The 13,278-nt window shown below is 44.2% G+C and overlaps 1 protein-coding gene across 1 annotated transcript in view; it reads right to left on the bottom strand.

Annotated features, from left to right (window-relative positions):
- LAMA3 (laminin subunit alpha 3) overlaps positions 1-12,627 on the bottom strand; it is a 237,299-nt gene extending 224,672 nt beyond the window's left edge. Inside the window, exons 1-2 of the mRNA XM_040354074.1 lie at positions 12,183-12,627; positions 1,219-1,371 (exon numbers count right to left, since the gene is read on the bottom strand). Coding sequence (XP_040210008.1) covers positions 1,219-1,371; positions 12,183-12,473 — 444 coding nt within the window. The 5' untranslated portion in view covers positions 12,474-12,627. The remainder of the gene's footprint in view (positions 1-1,218; positions 1,372-12,182) is intronic.
- Between the last annotated feature and the right edge of the window lie 651 nt (positions 12,628-13,278).

The following is a 13,278-nucleotide window of genomic DNA, read 5'->3' as shown; positions in this document are numbered from 1 at the left end:
GGGCTTTGCCAGGGCTTCCCCAGAACTTAGTGAATGATGTGAAGCTCTGCTGACTTTCATTATCCAATCAGGTGCAGGCAAAAATGCATCTTATATTTTATTTTACTTGAATGTTATTGGGTAACCTTTCCAATAATGTGAAAATACACCACATTCATTTAGCTCTGGGGCATATTCCCTTGTAAAGTGCATACCCAATCTGCTTTTATAAATTAACGCCTGTCAAACTCTGCACCCATCTGGTTGTATTTTTACCATTCGGGTTGACAGCCATGTAAAACCGCACCTCAGCTGCCCTTTTTTACACCACCCTGACCGCCCATCTGAAATAGACCTTAGGCCTAATTCACACCTATGCATTTTTAGCGTTTTTGGCAGTTTGCAGATTTGCACTACAGTCCATTTAAAGTGGAGTTCCACCCATAAATATAACATTACATCAGTAGTTTTAAAAAAATGTCATTAGTCCTTTACGAATTTTTTTTTTTTTTTTTTAGATGCCTTCAAAGTGTTGTTGCTAGGCAGAATAGTTAATCTTCCCACTTCCTGCACCTAGGTGCTTAATGCTTCCTAACCTACACCGCACAGACTCCTGGGAATGTAGTGGGTGTAACTTTTCAGGAGTCTGTGCACTCCCCAGTCTCAAAGAATCATTTAACTTGGACAGCACAGGTGCTGAAACCTGATCTGACACTGCTTGTGCAGCACTGAGCATGTGCGAGATCTGCAAGGCTGAAATCCAGGAAGTCATACAGTCTGGCTTCATGATGCCCACACTTAAGATGGCACCAGTCAATTTCTATTTTATAAAGTGTCTAAATGCTGTAACAATTTAAAAATATTTAAAAAGTGAAATTGTGGCCGGAACTCCGCTTTAACATGGTTTTCTATGTAACACGTTCTGTAGTGCAAATCTGCAAAATGCAGAAAGCACTAAAAATGCATAGGTGTGAATCAGGCCTTACAGAGTGCAAAGTGAACAGTGCTTTTGACTTTACTAAGTTAACCCCATGAAGTCAACCATTGTAACCCTTTCGTTTGATCTGTAACTTTTGAAAAATGTTCCCTCAATAAAAATAATAACAAAATAAAAAATATTGCTGGAGTTCCACACCAATTCAACTATGACCAACCTAAAGAAAGTAGATCATCACATTTCATGTAATCAGTACTGCAAATTATTTGTCTACTTTAAAATAAAACTTTCATTTATCTTACCTGACCAAGATCTATAGTGACATTGACCTCATTGTAATGCAGCCCCAATGATAATGGTGGGCTTTGCCACCATCGCTCCGTTCCATCAATAGCATTGGATGCAGGGTATGCTTTATTAGGATCTGAAGTGTCACAAAAATCACAAAACTGCCCCTGTGAGAGACAAAAACAAGCAAATAAATATACATATCATATACTCCAACTTAAAAAACATGATGAGCCTTGATTGGCCTTGAACACATTTAAAAAGTTAATATAACAGCTATAGCTTACAGGGGTTCATTTACTAAAACTGTAGAGTGCAAAATCTGATGCAGCTCTGCATAGTAGCCAATCAGCTTCTAACTTCAGCTTGTTCAATTAAGCTTAGACAAAAAAACAACAACCTGGAAGCTGATTGGATTCTATGCAGACCTGCACCAGATTTTGCACTCTCCAGTTTCAGTAATTCAACCCCACTGTGTCTCATAGTAAAAAAAATGACTTGTTGTGTATTCATATACTGCAAATGTTTGGCCACTGAGGCCTCATGCCGCGTACACACGACCGTTCTTCATGTCATGGAAAAAAACAATGTTTTTCTTGACGTGATTCCTCTCAAGCCTGCCTTGCATACACACAATCGTGAAAAAAAATGCTCGAGCAAAGCACGGTGACGTACAACAAATAGGACGGCACTATAAAGGGGAAGTTCGAAATTCGAATGGCGCCACCCTTTGGGCTGCTTATGCTAATTTCCCTTCTCATAAATTGCTTGTGCGTTTTTTCCCCCTCGTTAAAGCGTACACACGTGAAAAACGACAAGAAAAAATAGAGCAGGTTCTAAATTTTTAACGCCCATTTTTCTCGTCGAGAAAAATGCTCTGGAGCCACACACGACCGTTTTCACGACCAATTTAAAAAATTGCATTTTTCTCGCCATGAAAAACGGTCGTGTGTACGCGGCATCATTCACATGGGGGGGAAAAGGGCCACAGAGTGCCAGAATTTCCATGCAGTCAAGGCTGGCTACTTGTTAAAAATCTATTTAAAAAAAGCGGCGGCATGGATCTTCCGGCACATCCCAGCATTACATCTGTAATAAGTATAAGATATTCTTAAAGCTTAAAACTCCAAACAAATAACTAAATACACAGATAAAATGAGCTCTTTTACTTGCCATGGGATTTATATTTCTGTCCATCTAGTTCATAGATTTACACAGCCCTGTCTGGCCTTGCAGAAGACCTGTTTTTTCTATGCTGTAGTTAGGTAATACTTAGAGGTCTTGTCTCTCCCCCACCCTGTGATTGGACAGTGAAATAAGAAGTAGACTAATAGACCCTCTCATCCTAGCAGCATGCTACTTGCACTACAGCACACCTGATTGGCTCCTTGTGCTGCTTTTCCTTCTTCCATTCTTAGCTCTGCATTTGATTTCAAGAGGTCATTACAGTACAGTACACCTGAAAGACGGCTGGTTCCTATTGAACTGGCCGATGCCGCCCGACATTTGGCCCATATGTACTTAGCTTTAGGAGGCCTGTCCTGTTCATTCATCCATTGTCCAATCACAGAGCGCTTTGCATCATGGGAACCTATAGTATGGATGCTATGAATAGAGCATGGGGGTGGAAAGGGTGGGCATATTTTTGATGATTGGCTGTCACAGGTGCAACCACTGACATTACTTTTCACAGCACCGGAAGATCTCCACTGTGGGGGGGAATTAGGGGGCAGAGGACTGGGGATTTCTACTGCACAAAGGACACACTAAATTGCATAAGTAGCGCCCCTGGTGGTTGAACCACTTAGCTCTGGAGTTTTTACCGCCTTCATGACCAGGCCATTGTTTGCTATTTGGCAGTGTGACACTTTAACTGCTAATTGAGTGGTCATGTTGTACCCAAACAAAATGTATATACCGTGTTTCCCCGAAAATACACCCTACCCCGAAAATAAGCCCTAGCTGGATTAGCAGGGTGGGCTGCAATATAAGCCCTACCCCGAAAATAAGACCTAGTAAATTTAATTAAAAATCCTATAATCCGTTTTGTATAACTGTGGCAGTGTCTCTGATTGTTGCTGTATTGAAAATCTCATGTTTACACCCATCACTGACTCTCCTCCCGGCTGACATCTGTGGCTCCTTCTGTGCACGGAGCGGGATCATGTCAGTGGGGATCTCGGCTCCTCTTTTCCCCCCCCTCCTCCCCGCTGACGTCGGCCGCCCCTCCCTCTTCAGTTCACGGAGCGGGCTGACGGCAGAGGGGATCTCAGCTCTTCTATTTCCTCCCTGCTGTCGCCCGCCTCTCCCTCTTCAGTTCATCGAGCGGGCTGATATCAGAGGGAATCTTGGCCCTTCTATTTCCTCCATGCTGATGTCGCCCGCCCCTCCCTCTTCAGATCATGGAGCAGGCTGATGTCAGCGACACTCTCGGCTCATCTCTTTTCTCCTCAGACTCAGAGAAGACGAGGGAGCTGTTACAAAGGTGTTATAAAAAGGTACTTTAGATACTTTCTCCTGACATGACAATGAGGGGGAGGGGGGGGCAGGGAAGGAGAAGACATAGGACATTTTTATAAAGATATTTTATTGATTTATTTCATGCTTTAAAAGGAATAGGATTTTTTTTAAGGGTTAGAACCACTTTAAGACTGTCAGCCAGACAGACTTGAGACTTATTGCACACTTTATGCGTATACAATATTAATACAGTAAATAAATAAGCCCTACCCCGAAAATAAGCCCTAGTGTGTTTTTTGTAGGCCAAAATTAATATAAGATCCGGTCTTATTTTCGGGGAAACACGGTAATTTATTTTTCACTCAAATAGAGCTTTTTTGATGGTATTTGATCACCACTGTTATTTTATTATTTTTGCTATATAAACAAAGAAAGACATTTTGAAAACAAAAAAACAATATTTTTTTACTTTCTGCTTTAAAACATACCCAATAAAAAAGTAAAAAAATAAATTCTTCCTAAATGTTGTCAAAAATGTATTCTGCTATATGTCTGGTAAAAAAAAAAAAAAAATCCCAATAAGTGTGTATTAATTGATTTGTGTGAAAGTTAAAGCATCTAAAAACTATGGTTATACTATTGCTGTCTGTGTCCTTGTTAGGAAGATTCACCCTATTTGTCCTGTTTACCATAATCACTGATAACTAAAGTGAAAGAAAATCAAATGTTTTTGGTTGTCACCAGAACAGGAATAGAGGGGGAAATATTCAATGGGGACACTAGTTCTGACAACTCTGGTGACAGTTATGGATTCCCTCACTTTGGCGGGATTTCCTCTCACTTCCTGGTTTGGCTAAGGAACAGGAAGTGAATGGATGTGTCCCCTATGGCACAGATGGCAAAAGGGAAAAAAAACTAGAAGGGGGTATAACCCTTCCTTACACTACCTGAAATTAAAAAAATGAAAAACACAGAATATATAGTGCTCCTCTATCTATTCTTTCAGAATTATTATTATTTTTATCACAGTTGTGCATAAATACACAAAAGAAGAAAGCACATGGGCCATTCTTTCGAGAGGGAAGATATGCTGTGGAAAAAGAGAGGAAAACATGTCTATTAGATGGACACTTAGGTGGATTCAGAAAGGCTTAGGCTGGCGTATCAGTAGATATGCCAACCTTAGTCTGAATGTGCGCCGGCTCTAATTTAAGCGTACTCTGGTAACCAGATACGCTTAAATTAGGCTCAGATACGAGTGGCGTAAGTGTCTTTACCGTCGTATCCTAAAGTTTATTTTTAGGCTGGCCGCTAGGTGGCGCTTCCATTGCGGTCGGCGTAGAATATGTAAATCACTAGATACGCCTATTCACGAATGTTCGCCCGGCCAACGCAGTACAGATACGCCGTTTACGTAACGCATTATCAGGCCTAAAGTTATTCCATCAAATAGCTGGAATAGTAATGTTAAGTATGGCCGTCGTCCCCGTGTCGAAATTTTAAAATTTTACGTCGTTTGCGTAAGTCGTCCGTGAATAGGGATTTACGTCATTTACGTCCACGTCAAAACCAATAGGACCGTGCTGCGTACTTAGCCGCAATGCACACTGGGATATGTACACGGACGGCGCATGCGCCGTTCCAGAAAAATGTCAATCACATCAGGTCAACCCAAATTAACATAAAACACGCCCCCTCAGCCTATTTTGAATTAGGCGCGCTTACGCCCACCGCATTTACGCTACGCCGCCGTAACTTAGCAGGCAAGTACTTTGTGAATCGTGTACTTGCCTCGCTAACTTACAGCGGCGTAGTGTAAACACGATACACCATGCCGCCGCAAGGATAAGCCTGCCTACCTGAATCTAGCTAAATGATTACAAACAGTCCTATGAATGAAGGCAGTCTGATCAGCAACACCCATATCCCAGAGTAACCAATCATCAACTGATCTGACTACAATAAAGTGAAATCTGATTGGGTGCTCTAGGTTGCTACATTTTTCACATGACCACAACGCTTCACATTGCCTTACTGTATACACAGAATGGAGTCCCCTCAATAAATCTTCATTTTATCCGAAGAAAAGAGATTAGACGACAGACAAATCATTTTTTCTTCTCATAATAATAATATTTCTTTCTACAATTTTTTAATAATAGATGACGTTCCCTCTCTATGGTATACACCTCGCCATCACACACCTGCTGAGACACTGCGTGACACAAGGGCTGCAGGTAGGTAACACCTGTTTGAATTGTGATGTCATCTGTTTGCACTTGGTGAACTTACTTCTAACCCCAAACATTCTTCCTATAACACACCTAGATGTCAAGTGTTCCATGGAAAAGTACACTGGATCAATAGAAAGTATGCGACCAGACTAGGTACAGCTCTTCATATTACAGTCATGTATTTAAAAGGTTAAAGCTGGACTCCAGGATAAGCAAATAAATACAAGACACAGTGTATTGATTCTTAGTGTGTTTTGTGTATTTCTTCCAGATCTGTGTATTAGTCCAGTGTGAGACTTTTCCTTTCTGCAGGAACTTCCTGTAATAAAGACCAGTCCGTGCTGCTCTCTCTCCTTGTGCAGGATGACTGGTCTTGTCTCCACCCTCCTGTAGTTTTTTACATGTAGCCTGTAGTGGGTGGGGCCTGCTGAGTCCCTCCCACAACTCTGCTCTCTGTACAGACTGTGTACAGCACAATGATGAGGTCATCGCTACTACCGGTAATATCTGGGTTTGCAAAGACAGTGGCTTTATATCCTTTAAAATTGTAACCACTTGCCGACCAGCTGTCATCATTATACTGTGGCAGGTCGGCCCTTTCTCATGAATCGCCGTAGCTGTACGTTGGCTCCTTAAAAAGCCATAGCAGGTGCACGGCCTCTGCATGGCAGAGGAGCCTATGTGCGTGGCCAGTGGGAAAAAGAGCCAGAACGGGGATCTGTCTGTAAACAGACAGATCCCCGTTCTGACAGGGGGGGGGAGAGGGGTCTGCTGCTCCTAGTGATTTTTTTTTGCTTTTTTTATTTCAATAGACTTCAATGGAGAAGCTGCAGAAAAGCATGTAGGCCTCTTTCACACTGGGGTGGGGGCTGCACCGATATTTTTAGCTGCGCTTAACCGTCAATTTTGCAGCGCTATTCGGCCTATAGCGGGGCGCTTTTATCCCCCCGCTAGCGGCCGAGAAAGAGATAAAACCACCGCAAAGCGCCGGCGGTAAAGCCGCGGTGCCCCATTGTTTTTAATGGACAGGAGCAGTTGAGGAGCGGTATTCACCGCTCCAAAGATGCTGCTAGCGGGACTTTTTTTACCGTACGGCTAGCGCACCGCTCCAGTGTGAGAGAGACAGAAGCGGCTGTTTCAGGTCGCTTTACAGGCGCTATTTTTAGCGTTATAGCGGCTGCAAAGAAACCCAGTGTGAAAGGGGTCGTAGTGCGTTTTTACCGTGATTTTGTAGTGATTTGCATTTTTAAATTGCCCAACAACAATTTTTTTCTCCAAAAATAAAAATAAAAAGCATGCAAAACACAAATCATGGCAAAATTACGGTAAAAAACCTGCAGAAAGCACAGAAAAAAGCACTGCAGAAATGCTCAAAAGCAACATTCATAGATGTAAATCAAGACTGAGTCTGGGTTCAAACTTGTGCGGCGCGGGAACCAGCGCAATTCAAGTTCGGGTTCCCCTCATCGCATCTCACTAGCATCCAGTTCAACAATGGGGCACTAATCCTTCCACTGACACCAACAATGGGGCACTAATCCTTCCACTGACACCAACAATGGGGCACTATTTCTCCCCCTAATACCAAAGATGGAGTATTGTTTACACCTATTGGGCACAGTCCAGCCCCCCTAAAGTCTGAAGGACAGTATACTGGCCCATTGTTTAGAAAGTTTAGAGACCCCTGGTCTAGAGGTATAAGCAGGATACACCAGGGCTTGTTTATAAATGATATAGAGGTTGGGATAAATAGTTCAATCTCAGTGTTTGCTGATGATAAAAAGCTAAGAAGGTACATATATAACTTCAACAACTTTACATGAAGACCTCGATAAAATATAGGGGCATGCAAACGCATGGCAAATAAGGTTTGATGTAAGGAAATGTAAAGTAATGCAAAAATATAGATGCAAGTTATATGCTAGGGGGAGTACCTTGGGGGGAATCGGAGATGGATAAAGATCCAGAGAGGATTTAAATGGGTCCTAGTTGGTGACAGACTTAGTAATAGCATGCAATGCCAAGCTGCAGCAATGCCAAGCTGCAGCAAGCAAGGCCAACAGAATATTAGCGTGCATTAAAAATTTCATTTTTCTCAAGAGATAAAACTATAATCCTGATACTTTACAAAATTCTGGATCAGCCACATCTTGAGTATGCAGTCCTGTTCTGGTTACCGGTCCACCCTGGTCCTCACGAAGGATGTGCTGAGGAGGTCAACACAACTGGAGGACCTCAGTTATGAGGAACGATTACAAACATTGAGGTTTCTGTAGTGTCATTTGTCCATTTCTATGTTGTATAATACCTGGCTGATCCTGCCTGTTCCTGTCTTCCCCTGTTTTAACTGACCATGTTTATCATGGCTGCTGATCCATGATATCGTGGTCAGATTACGAGCCTCCTTCATCTTGCTCTCTACTCAGTGGGCCAGATTCAGAAAGATCAGCGGATTTTTCTGCTGACGTAACCTATCTCATTTACGTTACGCCGGCGCAAGTTTTTCAGGCAAGTGCTTTATTCACAAAGCACTTGCCTGTAAAGTTGAGCCGGCGTAGCGTAAATCCCCCGGCGGAATTTAAATTCCGCGGGTAGGGGGCGTGTAACATTTAAATCAAGCGCGTCCCCGCGCCGAACGAACTGCGCATGCGCCGGCCGCGACTGAATCCCAGTGCGCATGCTCCAAATGACGTCGGCAAATCGTCAGGCTTTCGACGTGAACGTAAATTACGTCCATCCATATTCGCGAACGACATACGCAAACGACGTAAAATTTCAAAACTCGGCGCGGGAACGACGGCCATACTTAACATTAGCTACGCCTCATGTAGCAGGGCTAACTATACGCCGGAAAAAGCCGAACGCAAACGACGTAAAAAAAAAGCGCCGGGCGGTCGTTCGTTTCTGAATCGGCGTAACTACTCATTTGCATATTCCTTGCGTAAAAATACGGAAGCGCCACCTAGCGGCCAGCCTGGAATTGCAGCCTAAGATCCGACGGTGTAAGAATCAGGCGCATAGATTCGACCGGCCGAACTCAGAGATACGACGGCGTATCAGGAGATACGCCGTCATATCTCTTTCTGAATCCGGCCCAGTGTCTCTGCATCTACCGCCCCTCTCCCTGTCAGTTTCATAGTCTGTGTAAGAGCCAATCTTCTCCCCGACCCTCTCCTCTCATGCCTGTGCTGATTGGCGTGGCGCTGTGCTGATCACATGCATCCTCCAATTTAAAAAAACTTCTCTAGCAATACAAACCAAACTGAGCATGTGCAGCCTGACTCCATAGACTCATGTTATCAGGAAATTATCAGGGGACCGTGAAAGGGGAGGATCAGAGATGACAGCATCAAACAGTCTTTTTACACAATGCGGAGTAACCCCTTATGTTCCACAGTGAGTATAACAAGCATGCTTTACTGCAAATACAGACTGATTTTACTGTTGTGGGTTTAGTAACACTTTAATACATGTGACTTTACAAACAAATATCTTAATGGTGATTCCAAAACTGGAGGAAACTACTCAGGCTCAGGTCACTCAAGAAGACATGTAGCCACTCAGTGAAGTTGCATAAGAACCGATTTAACCTTAAACTATGTAGGGGGTTCTTTACCCTGAGAGCGGTAAGGATATTGAGCTCCCTTTCACAATCGATGGTTTCAGCAGGACGTGTCAACAATTTCAAAAAACGTTTAGTTGGGCATCTCATGGAACGCAGCAAGCAGGGATATGGGAAGTCGTAGAGACATAAATACAAACATCCACAAAGGTTGAACTGGATGGATTGGCGTCTTTATACGACATTACCAACTATGAAACAGGGCACAGGTGTCCTGTCCAGCAACACCGCCAGCAGCCTGTCAAACTCTAGTGGTACCAATGTTTAGGGCAGCAGGTGCCCAGGGACGAATGCCTGAAAAGTCCAAAAGTCTGTGTTCCTGAGCATTTGCCCTTGGGTGCATACTGTCCCAAATGTCTGTACTGCTGGGTGCACCACCAAGCCCAGTACAGCTGCAGCAGTTTTTAGCCTCTCACAGAGTTTGACAGTCTGCCAGCAGTGGGCCTGGATGGTGCATGTGTGCCCTCTACTCACAGCTAAAGACCATAGCCCTCATGTAGCTGGGCTGAATGCCCAAAGTGCATTGGGCGGAACTAGAATTTAAGCAAGTAGACTCTTTATTGCAGTTAAGACATGCAATGTCTCTTCTGCAATAAAATACACCTACCTGCCTTCTCCAGTGATGGCTGGTGCTCAATATTTTAGGGGGTGTGGCAAACCAATGCCACCCCCTCCCCCTGCAGGAAACAGACAGGAAAATGGCAATCCCGCTCCCCCCCCCCCCCCTCCTTTCCTTAGCAGGCAGATCACAAGGATCAGGGGTAGGGCTGCTGTACCCTGTTTCAGAGCCGTTGCTTCTCCGCTGAGTCCCAAGACTCCCTGGACAATCAGGTCTCAGGACCCACTTTCTGATTGGCTGGCAGAAGAATCAGGAAGACAATAGCGAATATTGTCTTGCTTCACGTGCTTCAATAAAAAATAAAAAAAAACACTGTTGAAATCCGGCACCTTGCATGTAGATATGGGGCCAGGCACATGAATTAAAGGGGCGGCGCCCCTGCGTCCCATATGGACGGGCCACCACTGGCCTGCTCATTCTCTTCCCTGGATTGCAAACTGAGCATGCATGCACAGCCTAGCTTGCATTGCTGGCACTGTCCCTGTGTGCCAGTATGACTTACTCCTGTGCATGCGAAGGAATGACATCACCCTGTGCCAGCCAATGAAACAGCTGAAGACAGGCAACACACAGAAGATGCTGGTGCCGGATAGGGCTGGGAACTGTTAATGGAAAGGTAAGTTTATCTCCACTTTAAGTGTATGCCACATCAAACTCTCTTTTCAATCTTCCGATCAGATTTTTTTCACAGTGGCAAATCGATCGATAATACAATCTTATAAAAAATTGTTCTGTGCATGGCCACCAATAGGCTGGAAGATACAAAGGGCAAGGCAGACTAAGCAGTTGTGGCCAGGCAGAGTAGTAGTAGTGTAGTACCTGGATAGTACTAGGCAGGTAGAGTAGTAGTAGTGTAGTACCTGGATAGTACTAGGCAGGTAGAGTAGTAGTAGTGCTGTACCTGGATAGTACTAGGCAGGTAGAGTAGTAGTAGTGTAGTACCTGGATAGTACTAGGCAGGTAGAGTAGTAGTAGTGTAGTACCTGGATAGTACTAGGCAGGTAGAGTAGTAGTAGTGTAGTACCTGGATAGTACTAGGCAGGTAGTAGAGTAGTAGTTTAGTACCTGGATAGTACTAGACAGGTAGAGTAGTAGTAGTAGTTTAGTACCTGGATAGTACTAGGCAGGTAGAATAGTAGTAGTGTAGTACCTGGAGAGTACTAGGCAGGTAGAGTAGTAGTAGTGTAGTACCTGGAGAGTACTAGGCAGGTAGAGTAGTAGTAGTGTAGTACCTGGATAGTACTAGGCAGGTAGAATAGTAGTAGTGTAGTACCTGGATAGTACTAGGCAGGTAGAGTGGTAGTAGTTTAGTACCTGGATAGTACTAGGCAGGTAGAATAGTAGTAGTGTAGTACCTGGAGAGTACTAGGCAGATAGAGTAGTAGTAGTGTAGTACCTGGATAGTACTAGGCAGGTAGAATAGTAGTAGTGTAGTACCTGGATAGTACTAGGCAGGTAGAGTAGAAGTAGTGCAGTACCTGGATAGTACTAGGCAGGTAGAGTAGAAGTAGTGCAGTACCTGGATAGTACTAGGCAGGTAGAGTAGTAGTAGTAGTTTAGTACCTGGATAGTACTAGGCAGGTAGAGTAGTAGTAGTGTAGTACCTGGATAGTACTAGGCAGGTAGAGTAGTAGTAGTAGTGTAGTACCTGGATAGTACTAGGCAGGTAGTAGAGTAGTAGTACCTGGATAGTACTAGGCAGGTAGAGAGTAGTAGCGTAGTACCTGGATAGTACTAGGCAGGTAGAGTAGAAGTAGTGCAGTACATGGATAGTACTAGGCAGGTAGAGTAGTAGTAGTAGTTTAGTACCTGGATAGTACTAGGCAGGTAGAGTAGTAGTAGTGTAGTACCTGGATAGTACTAGGCAGGTTAGGTAGTAGAGTAGTAGTAGTAGTAGTAATAGTGCAGTACCTGGATAGTACTAGGCAGGTAGAATAGTAGTAGTGTAGTACCTGGATAGTACTAGACAGGTAGAGTAGTAGTAGTTTAGTACCTGGATAGTACTAGGCAGGTTAGGTAGTAGTACTAGTAATAGTTCAGTACCTGGATAGTATGTGATGACAGCACTGGTCCTCCCACCAGCTTACAGTAGAGATCCATCCTAGGCTGGGGCTCCTCTCCTTCTCTCCCGGAGCTCCTCTCCTCCCCACAGGTAGCACTTGCCCTGATCCTTGCCCCTTCTGCCAGGTTGAAGTATGGAGGGTGAAGACTGAATCCACCTGCAGACTTCTGGCTTCCTCCCATGTGCAGCATGGACAAGCAAAGCACTAATGCCAGCAGATCTCCTCTGCCCAGGATGCCCCATGGGCACGGTGAGACCCCGGTCCTCATCATTATGTTCAGGGACACACAGTCCTCCTAGATCCCAGCAGATCTCCTCCTAGATCCCAGCAGATCCCCTGCAGATCGTGCGATCCATGCACACCGCCTCCCCCTGGATCCAGCGCTGCTGCTGTCAGAGGCGGAAAACAAAGCAGAGCGGAGTGTGGCCGCCCGCCCGCCTGTGTGAGTGACAACACATGACACACCCCCCATCACACAACTCACCCGGTCACCCTCTCCGGGGAGGGAGGATCCATCACCATCCTTCTATGGGGGGGGCTGATCCTGGTCCCATGGAATCCCATCATACTGAGCGTACACTTTTATTCTGACTACCGATCTGACCGAGAAATCAACAACAACGATTGGTGGAAAATCTCATCCCAGACTGCGATCTTTGTTTCATTTTTCCACTGAGAACTACAAAGTCCACTGACAGCTGTCACCCGGAAACATTGTAGCAGACTGGCATGTTGTGATTGGGGGTTACATTGTCTCTGATTGTTTCCAGGAATCTGTCACTACAGAAAAGCTGGCACAGATGAAGATTTGACTCCATCAGCATCATAACAAAGTAACAACAATCATAGGAATGTACAAACATGGAATGCAAAAGGAAAAACAAAAATATTCCTGAAAATAGAAGGATTGTTTGCTAAAATAGAACAACAGTATAGGCGAAACTTGTTTTTATCTTTTTTATTTTGTTTTATTATTTTTTAATTTTGCATGTAGGAAGGGTTATAACCCCTCAGGGCTGGTTCGCACCACAAAAACGCACTTCAGATCCTTTGTCAGGTGCGTTTCTGCATGCGCG

This window comes from Rana temporaria, chromosome 5 (assembly GCF_905171775.1).
Source record: "Rana temporaria chromosome 5, aRanTem1.1, whole genome shotgun sequence".
NCBI classification, from domain to species: Eukaryota; Metazoa; Chordata; class Amphibia; order Anura; family Ranidae; genus Rana; species Rana temporaria.
The sequence above is the reverse complement of the archived record's forward strand: the minus strand, read 5'-3'. Positions and strand labels throughout refer to the sequence as shown.